General features: G+C 37.1%; 1 protein-coding gene across 7 annotated transcripts in view; it reads left to right on the plus strand.

Moving 5' to 3' along the window:
* ARAP2 (ArfGAP with RhoGAP domain, ankyrin repeat and PH domain 2) overlaps nucleotides 1–24,467 on the plus strand; it is a 795,317-nt gene that overhangs the window by 691,283 nt on the left and 79,567 nt on the right. For all 7 annotated transcript variants that reach the window (XM_081527801.1, XM_081528170.1, XM_081527881.1 and 4 more), the window contains 8 exons: nucleotides 601–686; nucleotides 1,447–1,629; nucleotides 3,962–4,136; nucleotides 4,614–4,748; nucleotides 12,061–12,205; nucleotides 16,416–16,518; nucleotides 17,703–17,901; nucleotides 18,076–18,139. In XM_081527801.1, coding sequence (XP_081383927.1) covers nucleotides 601–686; nucleotides 1,447–1,629; nucleotides 3,962–4,136; nucleotides 4,614–4,748; nucleotides 12,061–12,205; nucleotides 16,416–16,518; nucleotides 17,703–17,901; nucleotides 18,076–18,139 — 1,090 coding nt within the window. The remainder of the gene's footprint in view (nucleotides 1–600; nucleotides 687–1,446; nucleotides 1,630–3,961; nucleotides 4,137–4,613; nucleotides 4,749–12,060; nucleotides 12,206–16,415; nucleotides 16,519–17,702; nucleotides 17,902–18,075; nucleotides 18,140–24,467) is intronic.

The raw sequence follows: 24,467 nt of genomic DNA on the forward strand, positions 1-24,467 counted from the left end.
TATTTCTTTGCATTGTTCATTTAAGAAGGCTTTTTACCTATCTCTCCTTGTTATTCTCTGGAACTCTGCATTCAGTGGAGTATATCTTTCCATTTCTCCCTCGCCTTTAGCTTCTATTCTTTTCTCTGCTATTGTAAAGCCTCCTTAGGAAACCACTTGGCCTTCTTGCATTTATTTTTCTTTGACAGGTTTTGGTTGTTGGCTCTTGTACCATGTTACGAACCTCCGTCTATAATTCTTCAGGCACTCTGTCTACCAGATCTAATCCCTTGAATCTACTCCTTACCTCCACTGTGTAATCATAAGGGATTTGATTTATACCTGAATGGTCTTGTGGTTTTCCTCACTTTCTTCAATTTAAGTCTGAATTTTGCAATAAGGAGTCGATGATCTGAGCCACAGTCAGTTCCAGGTCTTGTTTTTGCTTCTCCATCTTTGGTTGCAAAGAATATAATCAATCTGATTTCGGTGTTGACCATCTGGTGATGTCCATGTGTTTTAATGTTAATCCATATTGCCATGTATATATACATACATACTTTTTTATGGTAAAATACATGTACATAGAAATTCAAAGAGATTTTATTTTTTGGTCTACAGGGCAACATAGATCTTTAGGACCAAAAGATTCCAAGGTTAGAAGTCTGAAAATGGATGCCAGCATTTGGAGCAATGAGCTCATTGAGGTGAGTCTGACTTGCCTGTGGTGTGATCAGCCAGAATTTGGGAGGAAGTGTGCAGTTGGGGTGAGGTTACTTTAGGATCTCTCTAATCAAGATCTCAGCATAGTATAAAAAATGGCTTATTGCCTGTTGTATAGTGGTAACTTTCTACTTTAACTTTCAGAATACTTCCTAAATGAGGTGGTTATTTTAAAAATAAAAATAAAGAATGCAAGGAGCTTTAATGGAAATAACTACTAAAAGGCTTGGCAGCTCTTTTTAAAGCCAGAATTTACTCTCTTTCTTTTTAACCCAGCATGGGTAAAATATCAGAACGGTGAATGAAAACATTTGACAAAATTGATTATTCTTTATCTTGGCCATACTCTGTCATTAACTGCGATCTTGTCTAACTTGCTGTCTCCCGCATCTATTCTGTGCTCGGGTGTCGGTTACATTCTCAACCATATTAGCCCACCTACTCAGCCATTTTAAACGAATCTGTCTTAATGTGAGCTAGCTTCAAAAAGTAATAATGCTTTTGCTGCAATTTGTGTTGCTTGCAGTTTCTTCTCTAGCTAATCTTTTACCATTATTAAGAGCAGCTAGGCTGTTTAAATAGAAATGTTGTCTGCTTTCACACTCCATCTTCCAGAAAAAATTGGGTCTTTTTTGTATTTTTGCATATTTTACCCTAAGCTGTGCTTTGTCACATGACTCAGTTTTCTGCAGATTCAAATATATTATTTGAATTGATATGTTTTGTAATTCTTTGATAATTCAGCTTTTTATTGTCATTGGAAACAAAAGAGCTAATGACTTTTGGGCTGGTAATCTTCAAAAAGATGAAGAATTACACATGGACTCTTCAGTAGAAAAGAGAAAAAATTTTATCACTCAGAAGTACAAGGAAGGAAGATTCAGAAAAACCCTTTTGGCATCTCTCACCAAGGAAGAATTAAATAAGGTAACCAATGAAATGTAACAAAAGACATGGATGTTAAGGTCTTTTTAAGTGTGTGCCAAGGGTTTTGAAAAAAAAGTTTTAAAAAATATATTGCTGTTTCATAAAATTATTATTTAATTTTATTTCCTTTTGTAACATTGTGCCTTAGACCCTTCATTTCACTTGAGGATTCATTATCAAGAGCAAGTAAACTTTTCCTCCCTCACTGAAGTTTCTATCTGATGGACACCCACCCCAATTAAAACTTGAACAGCTTTCCCCATATTAGGGACAGGATACTGAACATAATAACTTCAGCTAGTATGCTGCTGACTTAGTGTCAGCAAAATGAACTTCATTTACTCAGTTTATTGTTACAAACAGTAGTTTGTTTAGTGCCATTGATTGCAAGTGTCCTTTGCCTTTGGCTGAATGATTCTAGGTCTTCTTGTGACCATTCTATATTGCCCTTTTAGCAAAGAATTTGTTTAACATCTTTCCCTCCTTTTTTAAAAAAAATCAATGCTTCAATGTCTTGCGTGTCAGAAGATTCTTCTATGTATAGATATTTAAAACATATACTTTTATATGCCTAGAGTATGCTTTCATGGTTCTCAGTTCTTTAGAATGCATTCAGTGTCAATGCTTATTGGATAAGCATCCCCAAGTAAATAGCATTATGCTGAAAATTTTGGAAAATGAAGATCTTTTCAATTCTTCTCTAGGAATTATAAGATTTATACAGTTGTTTTATATTTCTCTTCTGTTGATTTAGTTCCCATAAATTAGGCTCTTGCTTCTTTATACATCTTTGGTATTAGTAAAGTGAAACCACCAATTGGTTTTGAAGCAATGATGTACAATAAACGCAAGGTGCAGAATCTATGCTTAAGGTAGGGGAGAGTCATAGAGATGGGACAGAGGTGGGCAATCATATATAGGTTATTACTAAGTCATTTAGTTTTGTTTAGGGTGATATTTTCATAGGTGCTAATTACTATGGAAATAACTGATCAATTATACTAGACATGCATGGAATAATGATAACAGGGTATAACCAAGGGTTATAATTAATCTAGTTCTATGCACTGGAGGCCCATAAAAAATAAGTATATAAATAGTAAGTTGTAGATTTGGGGAAGTAACTGGCAAGATTGGAGAACTAGGGTATATTTTCCCTCCAATGGATTCTCTCTTTTTGATAATGACAGGAATCTTGTCAGAGGATGAATAGTGATGACCCCAAAGGAGGTTTTGTCTGCCATACCATATAGATACCCTGAGCTAAGATATTAGATAAGTTTGACTTTAATTACTAGCTGTTTCTTCTTCAGATATGTAGGGATGTTTGTCTGTTAGGATTTACTACCACATTGGGCTTCTTAAAAATGGTACTTTTAACATCAGTGAGTAATTTTAAAAAATTACTTTATTGAGGAGATACTGCTTAAAAATTGTTGGCTCTGTGGATGTCTTCATTGGAAAACTGTATATTTAGGTCCTCTACCCATTTTTTAAATTGGATTGTCTCTTTCTAATTGAGTTGTATGTGTTATCTGTATACTTTGGTTGTTAATCCTTATGCAATATATGGTTTGAATATATTTTGCCTTGTGCTGTGGGTTACCTTTTCATTTTGTTGTTTTGCTATGCAGAAGCTTTTTAGTTTGCTATGATTCCACTTAATTGATTTTTGCTTTTGATACTTGTGCTTTTGGTATCATAACCAAAAAATCATTGCCAAGACTGATGTCTTCCCTGGTGGCTCAGCAGTAAAGAATCCACCTGCAATACAAGTGCTGCAGGAGACGTGGGTTCGATCCCTGGGTTGGGAAGATTCCCTGGAGGAAGGCATGGCAACCCACTCCAGTATCCTTGCCTGGCAAATCCCATGGACAGAGGAGCCTGGTGGGCTACAGTCCATAGGGTTGCAAAGAGTTGGATGTGACTGAAGCGACTTAGCTACGCATGCAGAAACATTCGTGCAAACAAAATATTTAGTGGATACTTCATTACTGCATTTGAAGTATTTTGAAGTTTCTGAGCATTGCCATTATCATAGTATGTAAAATACAGAAAATATCTTCCATGGCAGATAAAATGGATTTGAAGATTTGGAGCATCACTGCAGTAAAACAGTGAATAGACATTTGGTGATCTTCTGCTGAAATTTAAATTCATGTAAACCAGGCCTTTGTTACCTGTTGATCAGTTCAGGGTGTAATAATTATTAGATTTCTTTGTTAAAAAGGAATAAAACTTCATCTCATAAACGAATTGGCAGACTTTCTTGCATTTTAATTGCTAGAATTATCTTCTTCACTTAGAAGTTGTATTTTCTTTTATTGACTAGGCTCTGTGTGCTGCTGTGGTGAAACCAGATGTTCTGGAAACAATGGCTTTGCTGTTCAGTGGGGCAGATGTCATGTGTGCAACAGGTGATCCTGAGCACAGCACCCCCTATCTGCTGGCCAAGAAGGCAGGGCAGAGTCTGCAGATGGAATTTCTCTACCATAACAAATTCTCAGGTTAGTCCCTCTCATGCCTTCATTAACCTGGTCTCTCCTGATAGATCCTTAAAAGGATTGAAGTGCAAATCTGTAAATTTCTCAAATCAGAAACACCAGTAGAATGAAAAGAAAATGTAATTATCAGAAAGATGGAAGATGCTTATTAAGACCCTTGTTTTATTTCCTTTCAAGGAGAAGTTTAGGAAATCAATCTGTTATTTGTCTTTAATCGTCTAAATGGAAGATTAAAATAGTTAATCCCATGTAATCATTTTCACCAAAATTAAATCCAGTTTTCATGTATGAATAATAAACACAACCAAAGTGCTTATTTGCAAATTTTATGCAAAGCAAAATAAATGTTTCTGTATCTTTATTCTGCAGTACATTTGAAGTAGTTTTCTTCTACCTCAGAACTCACCAACATATTCATAAGCCAAGGGAAAATTGTTTACATTTCAGATTTCAGATGTGGTATTTCTGTAATTTTTCTAGATTTCCCTCAACATGACATATATTCTGAAGGTGGATTAAATCAAGAGTCCTCCCAGTCTACGTTCCTCTGTGACTTTTTGTATCAGGCTCCTGCTGGTACTTCTAAACTCTCTTCAGAAAAAAAACTGCTTGAAGGTATCTTTTCTGCTCCTTTTAGATTTTGTCATCTGATAAAATTTTATTTCGTTATCAAAACAATTAGGTTTAAGTTTTGATATTTTTCCCCTTGAGATGGTAGATTTGATCTTGCAGTAGAGAAATATTTATTTTTTGAGGATTTATAAATGCTTTCAGGCACAGATATTATTTCATGCACTGCAGCAAAGATTTACTACTGGTTCAGAATGCTGAGTGAATTCTCAGCAGAATTCTCTGACATCTACCTCAGAGACAACCAGTTCTGCTTCAGGATTTGAGAATTATTCCAAAGAAATGTGAAACTCAGCCCCTTCCCTTCGGGACAGACCCCCCAGCTGGGGAGATAATATAGATAAATGTCAACATGTAGGAAGAACGGACAAGTCTTTGGTGTATATTCTGTCAGCATACTAAGTGGTCTCAAGTAGTAGAGTTTGTTCTGATAGTAATTGTGTGTGTTTGTGTAAGTAAAATAAAGCTTAAGCATGGTTTCCAAAAAATGATGTGAATTAATTGATTTAACAACCTGTTGTAGGTTTGTGGCATTGATCTTAGCAGAATCATAGTGGGTATTTATTCATTTCACTCCTTGTGTCAGGCATGTGCTGGGCATTAGGAAAACAAAAATGAGTAAGACACAGGCTAATGTTATATACATTCAAACTAATATTAGACATGTAGGCAGGAAAAATATAATGCGCTCTGTCTTACTAGAACAGAAAGAATTTAAGAGAGATTAAGTTATGCAGGCCAATTGATGGTGGACTTCAGAGACTCGGAGGACAGGTATTAATTCCCTAGTGGTAAAATCCAACCATATTACTTGATCAGAGGAATAATAGGATGAAAAACTCACTGTAGAGTGTTAATCCTGATCTTCATACATTTAAAGTGATTATTTCAATTGAAAGGCTTTATTTGTCCAAAAAAAGAAAATTATAACCTTTAGCAGAATTATACTGGGATAAACTATACTTTATTAGATTTTTGGCCTTTCCTAGTGGCTCAGTAGTAAAGAAATCTGCCTACCAACATAGGAGACAAGGATTCGATCCCTGGGTTGGGAAGATCCTCTGGAGAAGGAAATGGCAACCCACTCCAGTATTCTTGCCTGGGAAATCCCATGGATGGAGGACTCTGGTGGGCTATAGTCCATGGGGTCACAAAGAGTCAGACAGAACTTAGTAACTAAACAGCAACAAAAACCTGTAAACAGTAGCTCGCCTTTAGTGAGCATGTACTCTGAGTAAGGCATTGCTTTAGGCTTTTTCTATATGTTCATTGTAATTCTCATAAAAGCTGTGGAGGATAGTTGATATTATGCTGGTTTCACATAAACAGTGGAGGAACTCAGCATGAAGCAGAGTTTTGCATTTGATTTGTGTTATAATTGTTACTGTATGACTTTGGCTTTGGTCAGTGTGATGACCAGGTGACACTAGATGGCAGAGCATCTTTATTCTTTGAGTTTAGGTGTTTTTTGTTCTTTCAGCAAATTTATTTTCATGTCTTACTTTTCTCAATGTAACCAATAATAAATGATGAATTTTAGAGATTTTCTCATCTTCCCATTGCTCCTTATCAGTATTTAATACTTATATAGTTGAAAGTTAAGTGATCAAGAGGGAAGAAGTACCAGAACAATCTGTGAAATGATGATAGCAATTATTGAAATAATTGAATAACAGGGCAATTAATGTACTTGTTAAGAAGTATAAGTTTTCTAGAATTTTTCTTCTAAATTGCAGGATATATTAATCTACCCTTCTAGCCACTTATACAAAGATGAAATAGGAAGGAAATCTGAAATATGAGCTTTTCTTCCTAAAGCTTCTCAATATATCATAAGTATTCTGCAGGCTAAAAATAAGCTTTTAGTTATTTTTTGACAGTTCTGGTTGTAATATTTATAAACTTATCAATTCATTTTACGGTTTCCTTGAAATATATTGCTTTTCTTAATCACTTGAGAACTGAATTGATGTTTCAAATTTGTAACTAAATCAGTTTTTCCTTTTATAAAAGATAAGTTAACTATGGATTTTGTTGTTGTTGAAATTTATTTCAAAAAACAGAAACTAGTGCATTCTCCATATCTGTAATTTAATTAGGGAAGTTTTCTCATTTTGCAGCATTCTGTTTTAAGTGATATATACTTTGACTATGGAGCACACAGAAATGATTTCATTGGAAAACAATCTAATAATCTAACAGCAAGGTATTCTTTGATAGTCTTCATTTCTTCCATCCAATGTATCAGCAAGGTCTGTCATTTTAACTTAGAATAGACCATGAATCAGTTGGCTGCTCTCCATCTTCACTAACATCATCCAAACCCAGCCACCGTCTTGTCCTGCCTGGGCTGTAATACCCTCTACCCCAGCCCATATCTGTTTACTGGTTAATATCTTCCCTGGCTTCCCTCCAAACCATTCCCGCAAACAGACATAGTGATTGTTGAAAATGTAGATCAGATCATGCATTTCCATTGTTCAAGTACATTTAATGGCTTCCCATTATAGGATATAACCCTTTTTGTTATCTGACCTAAAAGACCTTCTTGTACTTTCCCCTCTTCATCTTATAACCTTCCTTCCTATCCTACCTGCCTGGCCACACTGGTTTCCTGTCTGTTCTTGCAACATGCCCCCTCCGGACCTTTGCAGTTGCTGTTCACTTTGCAGGAGCACACCTTCCTCAGCACCTCTAGGGGATCAATTCAGGGCCACCTGGTGGGAGAGACCTGCATGGCAGCCTCCTCAGGTGTGGGCCCACTGCTGGTTCTTCTCATAGTGCGCTGCTTGTTTCCACTGTGGCTCTCACTGCATGAACCTGATCCTTGTGTGATTTGTTTTATCCCTCCTTCTGGAGGGAAAGCTCACTGAGGCATCCACATTCTCTGGTTTATTCAGCATCATCAAATCTCTGGTGCCTAAAACAGTGTCCACACATAACTAATCATGTGCAAATATTTGTTGAATAAATAGGCATTGCTCTAATCACATTACTGCCAGTGTAAAAGCACAGATGACTTTATATATACATAATAAAATTTTTATTGATGTATAGTTTCTATATGGTATTGTATAAGCTTTACAAGTGTATGATATAGCAATTCATAATTTTTAAAGATTAAACTCTTATTTATAATTATTAGTTAATATTTTTTGACCTGCGTATAAAAATATGTAAGTGCTGACACAAAACACATTTTGTTTGGGAGGAGCCTACTTAAAAACACAGAAGAAAAAATTGAATTAACAAGAAACATAGAGTTTTGGTGGTTTTTTTTTTTTTTTCTTTTCTCTTTCTATCAAGATTCTGCAGCAGAGGTACTCCTGTTGAGCACCAGCTTTATGGAAAAATTGAATTATTTGGAAAGATTTAGAGATTAAAGTGTGGTTGTCACCTTTGCCTCGGAACAGCAAGCATCTGGACTGCATCACTCCATCAGGGCTTGTCAGGATGGCCACAGAGCAGACTGATTAAAAACAAAGAAAAAAGTCAAGGAATAAAATGCATGCAAGTCCTTCAGAGAGTTACAGAGGCTTCAAATTGTCAGTTCAGATTTTCAGGATTTGAAGTTCTTCTAGCCTCTGGTTATGAAGACTGATCTGTATTTTTCTTTTTCTCCCCAATTTAGTGTTCATGAAAGGAAAGATTGATAGCTCTTGCTAAATCTAAGTGTGGAGCTGAATAATAGCAACCTGATTTTGTTTTCTGTTTTCTCCCCTCAACTGTATTATTTCCCCTTGGTATCTTACCTTGATTTGTTGACAGTGTTTGCGTTTTAAAAAGAAAGTGGTTGATACGGTTTACTAGAAACTCTGTATTATCTGTTTATATTTAATTTTATGGGTTAGTATTGAGGAATTTTGAAGATCCTTTGTTCCATAAATGCCTAGCTTGCATAGTTTAAAAATGTTTCTTCAAGGCTGAAACATTTATTTTAAATGAAAGGAGTCCTAGTGCATATTTATATTCTCTATGGATGCTGAATGCCATCAGTTTGGGAAATTCTTCATCAGGAAACAACTTTATGGTTTAAAAAAATAATAGTTTCACCTGAACTCTCTCTCATTTACTGTGCACATATGTATTTGAAGGCACGACTTCTGCTGTACCCTGGTACATTTAAACAATGGACATACATGCTTCAAGCATATATCAGGCATAGACAGGGAGGTTGTGAAGTACATAGAAGGGTACCTTCCCTAGTTGACTGCTTGGGTTTTACTCCCAGCTCTGATGCTGAGTACTTATGTGATGTTGGTCAAGTCCATCAACCATCTTGTACCCATGAACAGGGTAAAAGGAAAGGAGTACATAATCATAGAACTGACCTAATAGGGTTGTTCTGAGGATTCAATGAGTTAATGCATATAAGATATATAAAAGAACATATGGCACATACATATGATGATAAGAGGATGAGGACAAGGAGGAAGGGTAGCCGAGATACACAGGTATCCATATATATAACTGCTTATGATTTCCAGTTAGCCTTTGAGTTTAGGAATATCCTTCTAGTGGTAAGCTAACAATCAAGTTAACCATACTCGAGTAACCATATCACTTCATAGGAATATTTCAGTAGGTCACCTCTGGAGTTCTTTATCTGTGCATGAGTAAATTGCAGTAATGTTTTTCTGCCCTGATCTAAATGTCTGGTTTGAATAGGAGGAAAGAACAACCCCTCCAGCTAATCCAACCACCATAATAAACACGACCTCTTGTCTTATGAACACCTTGTGTCCTAAGAGTTGTCCATTCTGTGGCCCCAATCTTGCTTCTGGTAGACATCTTCTGGTAACTGATTAAGGAGTAAAATTTGTTCTGTAGCAGAGAGGGTGTCCTGTCTGAATTAGCCCAAGCAGACCAACGCCATCCAATGTAGTTTTGTTAAAGCTTTCTGATTGTTTCCCAGATGAATAGAAATGTCAGATTTTCCTATCACAGCTTTGTTGTTATAAATCCTCAGAGGTAATATCTATGCCTGCTTTGTCTGACCTCTGGCCTGTTTTCACTTAAAAAAATGAAGTTTATCAAGGATTATGGTGATGATGCTACAAGGTTAAATCTCCTCAAGCCCATATTTCTAACTTACAATGAGTTTGTACTCACCTTTTTCAAGAGGTCTGTCATTTGTTTCCCATTAGAATTAGCATAATTAGGTTCTGCATTTACATTTACTTTGTGAATCACGCATTTGACACTTGTTTAAGACCTTCCAATGTCTCCCACTTGTCTACTGAGAAAGGTACAAACTCTGGAATACCTATCATGTAAGACTCCTGGGGCCTGGCCTCTTCCGTGAGCCTGCAGTCTTGTTTCCCAAGTCCTAATTTCAGATGTAATCTCTCTCTTTGGCCAAACAGGTTTTTGACAGTTTCCCCTTCCCATGACTTTCCTCACACAGTTCTTTCTCAGAATTACGGAATGACTGGTAGCTCAGTGTGCGTTTTTTGCTACTTTAGAAACACACCTTTTCCATATAAATGACTACTTCAAAAGCTGTAATTTGTGTGAAGTTTCTCCTTACCACTTCAGTCTGAGGGTAGCTTCCCTTTCAGAATGGGTCTGATCTCTGAAGGGCCCACCTCTGATAAGGATGAGAAAGACAGAATTCTCAGTTAAAGGACAGGCAGTTACCTCCTTATTGGAAGACCAGCTGATATTTTCGGCCCTTATTTTATTGAATCACTTTCTGTATTTAATGTTGGTAATCATTCCTTTCTGAAATGCTCACCCCTTTTCTGTTTATACACTGTCTCTTCTCATTTGTTTCACTGCCTTTGTGAACCCTTCTACATCCATTGTTCCCTAAGTTCCCTCAGATTTTATCTTTGGTTACTGTGCATTTTCAACTACTACCTGTACTGTAAAGACTTTCTGGTTATTGAAGCTGTTCCTTGCCCTGAAGATTCAAATCCACAGGGTGATCTGCCTAATAGGTATTCCTACTTGAATTTCTAGGAGATATCTTTCATTTAGTGCATATCCAAGGAAATTCAGATTACATGCACTAAAACTGTTTCTACTTTATTTTCTTTTAGATAAAAACAGGCATTTCTGCCCACCTTGTAATCAAAGCTAAAAATGATTAATAACCATTAATAAGTTCTCTCTACTCCCTATGTCCCATCAATAAATGTTTTATCCCTTTAGAATACACAAGTACATGTATGCATTTCTCTCTCCCCTCCTCCCTGTCTCTATTGTCCCCATCCTTTCCTATTATCCCATCTCCCCCTTACTCACCCATTATCCTTACTATCTCTCTACTACTACCTGCCTTGGATGGTCTTCATCTTTCACTTTTGACAGTGTCCCAACAGGTCTTCTGCCTTCAGCCTCACCTTCTCATATCCATGTTTCACAGAAAGCAAGTGTGTAAAATTTAAATCTGCAATTTCCTTCTGATGAAACCATTTCAGTGACTTACCATCAACTCTAAAAGCAAAGCTTAGCAAACTTTTCTGAAAAGAGTCAGATAGTAAATGTTTCAAGCTCTGCAGGTCAGATGGTCTCTGCCCTTGTTGCAAGAAAGCAGCCCCAGGCAATCCACAAATGAATGGGTGTGGCCCTTTCTCAGTAAAACTTTTTGTTTACAAAACAGGTGTTGATCTGGATTTTGCTTGCAGGCCATAGTATGCTGAACTCTTAAAAGATGAATTTCAAATCCTCTAAACAGGACATTAGGGCTCCCCTGGAGGCTCAGTTGGTAAACAATCTGCCTGCAATGCTGGAGACCCTGGTTCAATCCCTGTGTAGGGAAGATCCCCTGGAGAAGCGAATGGCTACTCACTCCAGTATTCTTGCCTGGGAAACCCCATGAACAGAGGCGCCTGGCAGGCTGCAATCCATGGGGTCACAGTGTTGGACACAGCTGAGCTACTACACTACTACTAAACAGGACATTAAGGACATTTGTTTTTTTGCACACCTGCCTAACATCAGCCACAGTGATACTTTTTACCCTACATTTTTCCTTCCTAATACTCTGTATAGATATCAGTCTTTACCATTTCAGCATTGTTTTGCAGTGGTCTCTATAGATTTGCCTGTTTCTCTGGTCATCAGTGTCATAGTTATTTTTGTCTTGTACATCCCTGGCTACTAGGTTGTAAATTCTTTGAGAGCATTAAGTACAACAGCTTTATATCCCATGCAGCAGTATCATGCTCTTTATACAAACTAGGAAACTAATACATCCATTTGTTTGAATCCAGTTATTTAAGACCATATATTTTAAATTTTGATTTATGGTATAGCTCAATTTATTATTTGTTTTGTTTTAAATTCCTAGAGACAAATAAAAAGTGGTGTGTTCTGGAAGGAGGCTTCTTGAGTTACTATGAAAATGATAAGTCTACCACACCTAATGGCACCATTAATATCAATGAAGTCATCTGCCTGGCTGTGCACAAAGAAGACTTCTGTTTAAATACTGGGTAGGTCTATCATTAAACGAGTTGGAGCTGAAAGTCTTTTCTAATATGTATCATACCAGCTTATAAGTGTTTTATCATCATTTCAATTCTTCAGTTGCTTCTTATAGAAGAGTTTGGTGGTTTCTTGAAGCCTACTCATTTTTCAGCTTCTAAAAGTTCCTTAGGGAATTCACTAAAAAGTGGGAAAATTAAAATATTTCATTAGGCAATGTGAAAGGCTGACATCTTCACATCAAATTTTAACTAAGTTTACATCATTCCATTCTTCCACACGTAGTCCCATAATTTTTATGATTCGCTCATGCTAATATAGTGATTTAATGATTAAACAGTTTAATGTGGCTTACCATAAAAAAAAGACCCTGATGCTGGGAAAGACTGAAGGTGGGAGGATAAGGGGACAACAGAGGATGAGATGGTTAGATGGTATCACTGACTCAACGAACATCAGTTTGAGTGAACTCCGGGAGTTGGTGATGGACAGGGAGGCCTGGCGTGCTGCAGTCCATTGGGTCGCAAAGAGTCGGACACGACTGAGCAACTGACCTGAACTGAACTTATGGAATGTTAAGTGTACTCTATGTATTAAATTGCTTAAACAATTCAAATAATTACCATCAGTTTATATCAGCATATAATCATATTCAAAAATAAAACATTCTTGATAGAATGTTACTGATATAAGTAGATGTGCAAATGAAAGAAAGCATTTATAATGAGATGTGTGTAAAAAATAATTACTACAGCCAGATTCTTAATCACCTTCAATAGCATATTATAGAATTTGAAATCGATAATGTAACAACTGAGGAGTCATACACATTGAATTTTCGGAAAAGAGCTGATGGCTAGAGTAATTAAAGAAGAGATTGGAGGAAGAAAGATGTAATTACTGAATGTGTAGCTAGAGGAACAAATAATTAAAAAAAAAAAACAGTGAGTTGAGAGACTCCTAAGATAGAACTGGTAGCATTCAGTGTGTGACTGAATGAAATGCTGATGTCAAAGGGAAGGATAAATTAAGATTCCAAGGGTTTGTTCTTGTTGATGAGGCCAATGGTGATGCCTGTGAACAGGAATGTGAAGGAAATAGCAATAGGTGTGGGGTGAGGAAGAGAAAGAAGGACGATGAGTTTAATATAGGGTATTTTGAGTTTTTGTTTTTAGGTAATGGCAGCAATCCAAGTCAATGCCCCGACCAGTAATGCTGAAGAAGCTGAAGTTGAATGGTTCTATGAAGACCTACAAGACCTTTTAGAATTAACACACAAAAGAGATGTCCTTTTCGTTATACGGGACTAGAATGCAAAAGTAGGAAGTCAAGAAACACCTGGAGTAACAGGCAAATTTGGCCTTGGAGTACAGAATGAAGCAGGGAAAAAGCTAATATAGTTTTGCCAAGAGAACTCACTGGTCATAGCAAACACCCTCTTCCAACAACACAAGAGAAGACTCTACACAAGAACATCACCAGATGGTCAACACCGAAATCAGATTGATAATATTATTTGCAGCCAAACATGGAGAAGCTCTATGCAGTCAGCAAAAACAAGACTGGGAGCTGACTGTGGCTCAGATTATGAACTCCTTATTGCCAAATTCAGATTTAAATTGAAGAAAGTGGGGAAAACCACTAGACCATTCAGGTATGACCTCAATCAAATCCCTTATGATTATACAGTGGAAGTGAGAAATAGATTTAAGGGACTAGATCTGATAGAGTGCCTGATGAACTATGGACAGAGGTTCGTGACAGTTTACAGGAGACAGGGATCAAGACCATCCCCAAGAGAAAGAAACGCAAAAAAGCAAAATGGCTGTCTGAGGAGGCCTTACAAATAGCTGTGAAAAGACGAGAGGTGAAAAGCAAAGGAAAGAGATACCTATTTGAATGCAGAGTTCCAAAGAATAGCAAGGGGAAATAAGAAAGCCTTCCTCACTGATCAATGCAAAGAAATAGAGGAAAAAAATAGAATGGGAAAGGCTAGAGATCTCTTCAAGAAAATTAGAGATACCAAGGGAACATTTCATGCAAAGGTGGGCTCAATAAAGCACAGAAATGGTATGGACCTAACAGAAGCAGAAGATACTGAGAAGAGGTGGCAAGAATACACAGAAGAACTGTACAAAAAAGATCTTCACAACCCTGATAACCACGATGGTGTGATCACTCACCTAGAGCCAGACATCCTGGAATGTGAAGTCAAGTGGGCCTTAGGAAGCATCACTACGAACAAAGCTAGTGGAGGTGATGGAATTCCAGTTGAGCTATTTCAAATCCTGAAAGATGGCACTGTGAAAGTGCTGCACTCAATATGCCAGCACATTTGGAAAACTCAGCAGTGGCCACAGGACTGGAAAAGGTCAGTTTTCATTCCAATCCCAAAGAAAGGCAATGCCAAAGAATGCTCAAACTACCGCACAATTGCACTCATCTCACATGCTAGTAAAGTAATGCTCAAAATTCTCCATGCCAGGCTTCAGCAATACATCAACCATGTACTTCCAGATGTTCTAGCTGGTTTTAGAAAAGACAGAGGAACTAGAGATCAAATTGCCAACATCCGTTGGATCATCGAAAAAGCAAGAGAGTTGCAGAAAAACAACTCTTTCTGCTTTATTCACTATGCCAAAGCCTTTAACTGTGTGGATCACAATAAACCGGACAATTCTGAAAGAGATGGGCATACCAGACCACCTGACCTGCTTCTTGAGCAACCTATATGCAGGTCAGGAAACAACAGTTAGAACTGGACATGGAAAAACACACTAGTTCCAAGTAGGAAAAGGAATACGTCAAGGCTGTATATCGTCACCCTGCTTATTTAACTTATCTGCAGAATACATCATGAGAAACGCTGGGCTGGAAGAAGCACAAGCTGGAATCAAGATTGCCGGGAGAAATAGCAATAACCTCAGTATGCAGATGACACCACCCTTATTGCAGAAAATGAAGAAGAACTAAAGAGCCTCTTGAAAGAGGAGAGTAAAAAAGTTGGCTTAAAGCTCAACATTCAGAAAACTAAGACCATGGCATCTGGTCCTATCATTTCATGGCAAATGGATGGGGAAACTGTCAGACTTTATTTTTTGGGGCTCCAAAATCACTGCAGATGGTGATTGCAGCCATGAAATTAAAAGACGCTTACTCCTTGGAAGGAAAGTTATGACCAACCTAGACAACATATTAAAAAGCAGAGACATTACTTTGCCAACAAAGGTCCATATAGTCAAGTCTATGGTTTTTCCAGTAGTCATGTATGGATGTGAGAGTTGGACTATAAAGAAAGCTGAGCACAGAAGAATTGATGCTTTTGAACTGTGGTATTGGAGAAGACTCTTGAGAGTCCCTTGGACTGCAAGGAGATCCAACCAGTCCATCCTAAAGGAGATCAGTCCTGGGTATTCATTGGAAGAACTGATTTTGAAGCTGAAACTCCAATACATTGGCCACCTGATGCAAAGAGCTGACTCCTTTGAAAGGACCCTGATGCTGGGAAAGATTGAGGGCAGGAGGAGAAGGAGATGACAGAGGATGAGGTGGTTGGATGGCATGTCTGACTCAATGGACATGAGTTTGGGTAAACTGCGGGAGTTGGTGATGGACAAGGAGGCCTGGAGTGCTGCCGTTCATGGGGTTGCAAAGAGTCGGACATGACTGAGTGACTGAACTGAACTGAGCATACATACTTAGCATGTTCCAATAAATACTTGGAGCTGTGGATGAGGAATGAAGGAAAAATTCAAAATATGGGATATTACCCTATTTTTATCTATACTAAGGAGATGACATTTTGGCATAGGATGAGACGATGGAAGGAAAATTTGTGAAGATAAGAAGAGAACTATTTAGAGAACTTTGGACAATGTTTGCTTTGAACAGGGGGTCAGAATAAATCAAGAAGGAGTGATCTCAGAGGGAAGAGGGGACAGAAGAGAGCCCCCTGCCACCTCAGGGGACCAGCAATGTCATGCCATACATAGAGCGGTTAGTCAGAAGAATATTCTTCTTGTCTGATCCAGTGTGTTCCATTTAATTCGTTTGAATAAAGTACAAACCAGCAACAGAAATATGATAGGTAGGTGGTAGGTAGCCCTCACACTATAATTCAGTTTTCAAAAGGAATTTAAAGACTTGGTCTTTGTGTTATTTTTTTCTCATAAAAGCCACACATAACCAGCAGTACCTTTTTATTCTTATGTCCTGTAGGCCCATCTTTACTTTTGAGATTTATTTACCCTCAGAACGTGCATTTTTATTTGGAGCTGAAACATCTCAAGTGCAAAGAAAATGGACAGAAGCAATAGCCAAGGTATTTATTTTTTTGTTACTTTTTATTGGAGTATAGTTGCTTTGGGCTTCCCAGGTAGTGCTAGTGGTAAAGAACCCACCTGCCAATGCAGAAGACTTAAGAGACATGGGTTCAGTCCCTGGGTTAGGAAGATCCCCTGGAGGAGGGAATAGAACCTACGTCAGTATTCTTGCCTGGAGAATCCCATGGACAGAGGAGCCTGGCAGGCTACAGTCCGTGGTCACAAAGAGTCAGACATGAATAAAGTGACTTAGCACATATGCACACACATAGTTGCTTTACAATGTTGTATTAGTTTCTACTATACAGCAAATTGAATCAGCCATACATATACATACATCCCTTCCCTTTTGGACTTCCCATTCAGGTCACAACAGTGCATTAAGTAGAGCTCCCTGTGCCACACAACATGTTCTCATTAGTTATTTTATATATAGTATCAGTAGTATATATTTTTCAATTTCCATCTTCTAATTCCTCCCACCACCCTTTTCCCCTTGGTATCCATTTATTTGTTCTCTCCGTCTCACCAAGGTATTTAAATATTGTTTTATTACCTGAATCCAGAGAAGATTCATTACCTTTGGAGGTTCATGAAAATTTTTTACAAGATTCCAGAAAGCATGTTCATACTTCATTAGGTTTTCATAGGTTGTAGTCAAATGATGTTAAGAGTTACCTTTCTGGAGCCTTAAGCAGAGAAGAAATTAATGTAGGATTTTGGAGAAGTCATTCTTAAAATTAAGGCCATACCTTGATGGTGGAGATCTTTTCAATATTGTAAAGTCATTTCTGTGTATGTCTTTTCATAGGTAGATTTCTTATTCATAATGTACACAGATGGGAAAAGAACAGATTCAGTAAAAGATACAAATGAGACAGACATTGAAGATTGACATTTTAAAGGATTCCACAAATTGACAAAGAGAATGTCTTCCTGTTTCAATTCTGTGTATATCAAGAAAAATGGTTTAAGATGCTGCCATTTGAAATTGCATTATATTTATAGCTTTTCAGTTTTAAGACTGATGGCAAGCTTAAATAATTGTTTTGAAATCTGGATTACTCCTAAATCTTTACTACAGAAAAACAAGTTTTTCCCCTTTCCTTCCCTCATATTTTTAGCTATGTAAGGGATTTCCTGTTTTCACTGTCTTTATTACTTTTTGTATTTGTTTTAACAGCATTTTGTTCCCTTTGTTGCTGAAAACTTAACAGAAGCTGACTATGAGTTGATTGGTCAACTCTACTACAAAGACTGCCATGCCCTGGATCAGTGGAGAAAAGGCTGGTTTGCAATGGACAAATCTAATTTGCGTTTTTGCCTTCAAATGCAAGAAGGTCAGGAGGATAGAATGCACTTAAGAAGACTACAAGAACTAAGTAAGTTTTTTTTTTCCCCTCCCCTTATACCTGCACAGAATTCTTTGCTGTATTTGGAAATAGTAGATTTCACATAAAATTATGATGACTCACTTCTAAACAGTAAGTAGTTGATAAAGTATTTAGTGTAATGCTTTTAAATAATATGTTCATACTTTTCTTCTTTCCCTCCAGCAATTAGCACAGTGGTTCAAAATGGGGAAAAATTGGATGTTTTGCTCTTGGTAGAAAAAGGGAGGTAAGTGCATTTTTGCTTTTTGTTCTTTATTCCAACGACTCTATGGAGTTGGATATTCTGGTTATCCTCTTGGAGGAGAATCCATTATTTCATAAACTGTTGAAAATTTTCGGAATCTTGTGTGTGTGTGTGTGTATGTATATATTCTCTTTAGTAGAAAGAGTAGACCAGTGAAGCTTGCCTATTTTTATATTATGAGAAACTCAATGGGATCAGTTGTTGTAGTTTTCTACAGACCTAGATTCCTTTGCTTCCTTTGGAAGCACTTTGACATTTGTAAATATATTATCACTGTAGATATATGATAAGTGTAAATAATACCCTGAATCATGTATAGCTAAAACCTGATTTCTTGAATCTATTCAGTTTTTCAATAAATATTGAGCATCTACTCTATGGTACTGTTATAGGTACTGGGGATATAGTGGTGAATCAAACCGATACGGTCTTTGCCTTCATGAAGCATCTACATTTGTGGGGGAAACAATACATAAGCAGACGAAAAGATTGCATAGTATTAATGCCCCTCAATTTTAAGTGCTTGAAGAAAAATAAGGTAAAGAGAGGGCACCTGGTAGAGTGGTATTCGGTTTTCAATAGGGTGGTAAGAGAAGATATCTTTGATCAGAGATCTGTATAGAGTGGAGGAAAAAAAAAACAAAAAACATGCAGCAGTCTGAATAGAACGTACAAGGCACATGGGCAAGGATATTTTGAAGACCCCAAGAGTGAGTTGTGTTTGACATGTTCAAGGTCTGCAAGAAAGCTCCTGTGGCTAGGGAAATTTCAATGAGTGAGAGTGGGAAGAAATGATTACAGAGATATCCCTGGGCCAGACTATAGAGCCTTACAGGCCATGATTTGTAAAGACTTGAATTTTATTCTAAGCATGGTGAGAAACCCCTTGATTTGAGAGCCAGGAAATGCAATCATCTGACTTATGTTTTTAAATGACTACTCTGACTCTAGATGGATAGCTTTCTGAGGGCACGAGTGAGAGTTTGAGCATCAGGTAAGATGCTGCTGCAGAGGCCAGGCAAAAGGTGACTTCCTAATGACATAGTGTTGACTTGTAAGATATACTGTGTGGGTAGAGGTCAGTGAATCTGTTGATGAATTCAGTGACTATGACAGTCAGAGATGATCCCAGAGATTTTGGCCTGAACCTTTACGTGAATTATGATGCTATTTTTTGAGATAAAATATACATGGAGAGTAGAGGTAGGGTATTAGTACATTTAGGGCAGTAGATCAAGAATTTGGTTTTGGAAATGATTACTTGGAGATGTCTATTTGAAAGCAAAGTGGATATGCAAGCCTGGAATTAAGTGGAGAGGTTACAGCCAGAGGTAAAGATTTGAGAGTCATCAGCATACATTTTGACTTACTTATTTAGCCAAGGAACAGATCAGATTCACCTAGAGGAGGACTGTAGGTAGAAAAGAGACAAGGAGGTTGTGCCAAGGCCTCCAATTTTAGAGGAGGAATGATCTAGCAAACGAGCCTGAGAAGGAGTAGCAAGAGTCAGATCACAATTAGGATGGCAGAGTCTCCTGAACAAATTGTTTTCTCTTTATATCTTATCATTTGCTTTCAAATCCCATAATTAGAATGTTTAGCTCTTCAAGAGTGCAAGATATGTATTTCTAAATATATATATATGTGTATATATGTTTAGCTCTTCAAGAGTGCAAGATATGTATTTCTAAATATATATGTGTATATATTTATATATGTAATGATAAATATAAAAGCAAAGCTCAATTAGCCTTCCCTCCAGTGAACTTCCATGCTAGTGACAAGGATAATGACTGAGCCATTATCGGAACCTGTCTTTTCTTGAACTTCACAGGAAGATGCCAACTGCTTTAGACAGCAAACACGTTGGTGATTAGATACGTATGTCAGAATGTGTTTTTAACTTACAGACATAATCAGGATTTTATGTTTTTACTTCTTTATTTCTGGACTTACAATGATTAATAATATTTTAAGTTCTAATTTTGCTACCAGATGGTAGTTTTACTGTTCTCTCAGAATATGTCCCATACATATTCAGAAATAATAATAAGAGGGTAGAGATAGTGTTATGGCATTAAAAGACTAGCACAAATACACTTTTTCAGTTCAGTTCAGTCGCTCAGTCACGTGCAACTCTTTGCGACCCCATGGAATGTAGCATGGCAGGCCTCCCTGTCCATCACCAACTCCTGGAGTTTACTCAAACTTATGTCCATTGAGTTGGTTGGATGGCATCTCATCCTCTGTCATCCCCTTCTCCTCCCACCTTCAATCTTTCCCAGCATCAGGGTCTTTTCCAATGAGTTAATTCTTCACATCAGGTGGCCAAAATATTGGAGTTTCATCTTCAGCATCAGTCCTTCCAATGGCTATTCAGGACTGATTTCCTTTAGGATGGACTGGTTGGATCTCCTTGCAGTCCAGGGGACTCTCAAGAGTCTTCTCTAACACCACAGTTCAAAAGCATCAATTCTTTGGCACTCAGCTTTCTTTATAGTCCAACTCTCACATCCATACATGACTACTGGAAAAACCATAGCTTTGACTCGATGGACCTTTGTTGACAAAGTAATGTCTCTACTTTTTAATATGCTGTCTAGGTTGGTCATAGCTTTTCTTCCAAGGAGCAAGCGTCTTTTAGTTTCATGGCTGCAATCACCATCTGCAGTGATTTTGGAGCCCCCAAAGAATAAAGTCTGTCACTGTTTCCACTGTTTTCCTATCTATTTCCCATGAAGTGATGGGACCAGATGCCATGATCTTAGTTTTCTGAATGTTGAGTTTTAAGCCAACTTTTTCACTCTCCTTTTTCATCAAGAGACTCTTTAGTTCTTCTTCACTTTCTGCCATAAGTGTGGTGTCATCTGCATATCTGAGGTTATTGCTATTTCTCCCAGCAATCTTGATTCCAGCTTGTGCTTCATCTATTAATATTTATGGAATGCCTGATGCCTGTTACCTACATGGCAAGAAAAAATGGTCAAAAATACACATTTGTTGCTTGAGCTCACAGAGCTTATGTTCTTAAATTAGCAAACAGAAACTTGCTAGTGAAATTTATTTTGTGTATTATATATATATATACATGTAATTTTTAAAAATCATGTTACTGTATCCAAGGTATTTTTCTACCAGTTTTAGGCTATAAAGGATTTGACCAGTGGTACATAGATTTTAATTAAATGTGCCAAATGTGGATTAGTGCTATTCAATCTGAAGTTTTATTTAGTGCTAACCACATGCAGTGTACTCCCTCATGAATACAAGAAAAGAAGCCAGAAGACTAAATGTTTCGTTACTTTGTGACATCTTGAACTTTACGCTGGGCAACAGGAATCAGAAGGTGAACTCAGAAGTACTCTAAGCTTATGGAATAGTTTAAAACTAGCAGGATTCCAAAATAATGGTCAAAGCTGCTTGGTTTAGTTTTTGAGAATAAAGTTTTTATCTGTGTGCATGTGTGGTCAGTTGTATCCAACTTTGCAACCCCACAAACTGTAGCCTGCCAGGCTTCTCTGTCCCTAGGGTTGTCCCAGCAAGAATACTGGAGTGGGTTGCTGTTTCCTTCTCCAGGGTATCTTCCCAAACCAGAGATCAAACCTGTGTCTCCTGCATTGGCAGGTGATTCTTTACTGCTGAGCCATCAGGGAAGACTGTTTTTATCTATATGTGTTATCAACTAGTTATGTTGAAAGCATTTTTATGAAAGGCAATAATAGAGAATGTGTCAAGAAGAGAGAAGGAGAAATACAGGATAAATATAAAACCAAGTTATTTTTCTTGAATCTCTTTGAATAGCTGCCATACAAAAGGAACCATTGGAAAATAACTCTGTTTATTATATGCTTATATATTGTTTTTACTTGCTTTCCCTGTTTTCTCCAAATCAATAATATTCAGATAATAGCAATAATAAAATGATGACAATGTATAGAAATTACTCTGTACCAGGCATTATTTTAAGCACTTATGTACAGCCTTCCAGTGTCTATACGATGCTGAGGGGAATAATCCATTTGAAATCAAGATAAGGAAAGTTTTTAACTTAACAACGTAACCATTTCTTTTTAAAACAAGTGGTAGTGTTAATTTACCAAGATCACTCTCAAAAATCAAGTCAACTAATATATTAGGAGCCTGGATAAATAATATGTCACTAGAATTTAAATTTCAGCATCTTATTAGAAAGTAAAAAGTTTATTAGAAAACTTGAAAAGTTATTTTACTAGAAAAAATATATCCATTTAGTGGTCACCTAATTAAAGATGAAGCAGAAAGAAGAGAGGTCAGAAGTAGGAATAAAGAATCAACCTGGAAGATGCTGAGTGCACTGGGTTATAACCCTTTATGGAACAAAAAGCCATGCAGATATCCAGGGTACCTTGTATGGTGAAGAACAGGGTCTCATATTTATATACCTATGTGTTTATTCACAGATGTACACACATGTGTGTATATATATATATGTAGATATGTATACACATATGTAAATAAATAGAAATGGAAAAAGAGCAGGTTTGGAAGAGAGCTTGGGAAATGATGAGTTTTATTTTTGACATGTTGAACATGAGATGCTTATAAACACTTAAGAAGAAATTGCTTAGAGGGAGTTATGTTTATGGATCTGATGCTCATGATTGGTTAATGGGGATCTCGATATTGGAGTTACCCACATATAGAATGAAGAAGGTGAAATCACTTAGGGAGGTTCTATAGAGTGAGAAGGGAAGAGGTAATGTGTTGGGACTTTGATGACTACACAATATGTTGGAGATGGGGGCAGTTTTCGGAGGATTAGCTATCCCAGGGTGTAAAGGTAGTTTATTCAGAGAATGAAGCAGGAAACCAAGAGGATGTGTCACTAAGCCCAGAAAGAGTGCTTCTAGAAGGAGGGAATAGTCAGAAATACCAGGTGCTGTCTGATGACAGTAGATACTCCATTGGACCAGTGATGGGGAGTCCAGTCTGGTGACTCTTGAGAAGAACAGAAGTGATAAAGCAGAAACTGGGTTACAGTTGGGACCTGGATAAGATTAGATAAACCAGCTGGGGAGAACAGTTTGTCAAGGATGTCTGGAAGTTAATATGATTAATGAGGTGAAAGGAATTTGTCCCAGGAAGTGAATATATGTGCAGTTTTGTTTTAGATGACTTGGACTTGTGCCATTCAAAACATTTTGATGGGGCAGAGATAAATATTTAAAAAGGGCAAGGCTATTGAAGGTATAAGAGTGGACAACAGGATAGGTCTCTCTGTTCTAACAGCAAGAAAAGAGGAACTGATGGGTGGTTTTGGATAGTGGGATCTTTCTAGATCTGGTGGTAGGCTATTGAGGGAGAGTCCACTCTGTTGGTTTTCGATCAGTCTGCTGGTTTTCAGTTGCTTTATGAAATAGGAAATAAGGATGACTTCTGAGCTCTTGGCCTGGTGACTTTGAGTGGTTTTATCACATACCAAAAGAGGGAATAGATTCTTTTCTCCCAGTACTCAAACCGGGCCAGTTAATTTTAGATGGGATTGTTTAAAAGCTGTTTTAATACCATTTCAAATAAGAGAATGTCATTGCATTGTCCTGTTTTTCATCTCTCTTTCAATCTGTTAGTCCCTTGGGAAATAATGACTATAAAGTACAGTAGGTTGTGTTAGACTTGTCAATGAAAGACAAAACTGTAGCTTTAAGAAATAAAACAACTTCTAGTTTTTCACATTGGTGGCATATAAAGATAGTAAGAATAATTGAAAGAGAAACCAACTAGCTGTAAATTTTAACCTTTATTTTAACAGCTTGAACCAGAACGGGAAATCATAAATAAGCTTAATGAATTAATTTCACATATTTGCTCCTTCCTTGTCTACCTTTAGTTAAACTGTTAAAATATATTAATACTTCTTAAAGGCAAGAAAATGAACCCTGTGACCTAGAAAAGTTCATGAATTGATAACCATCCACTGAATATAGTCACTATTTAGATGCATATTTTAATCTTCATGGTAATTTCCCCTATATACCTAGCATGATTGTCTTTAGACAGAAAAATATTGTAATAATATTTTCCACACACAGAGCATTTTTGCTGTGAAAATCTCTAAGCAGAAGGTACTCCAGATGGTGTCGCTTTAATGTGTATTCTTTGTATACTTTAAAAATTATTATTTTGGAAAATAAAGCTTTCTTGATTACACTTAAGGCTTTCTACCGTGATGTTTGATGCTGTTATTGGACCTTAGATTTTGTGCTTTTCTTTCAGGTCTTAGGGTTTCTGTGTGTGGAAAAAAGAAAAGAAATCATGTTTTTGAATATCCATT

Source organism: Giraffa tippelskirchi, chromosome 1, assembly GCF_054371585.1.
Source record: "Giraffa tippelskirchi isolate mGirTip1 chromosome 1, T2T-mGirTip1v1.2.pri, whole genome shotgun sequence".
NCBI lineage: Eukaryota > Metazoa > Chordata > Mammalia > Artiodactyla > Giraffidae > Giraffa > Giraffa tippelskirchi.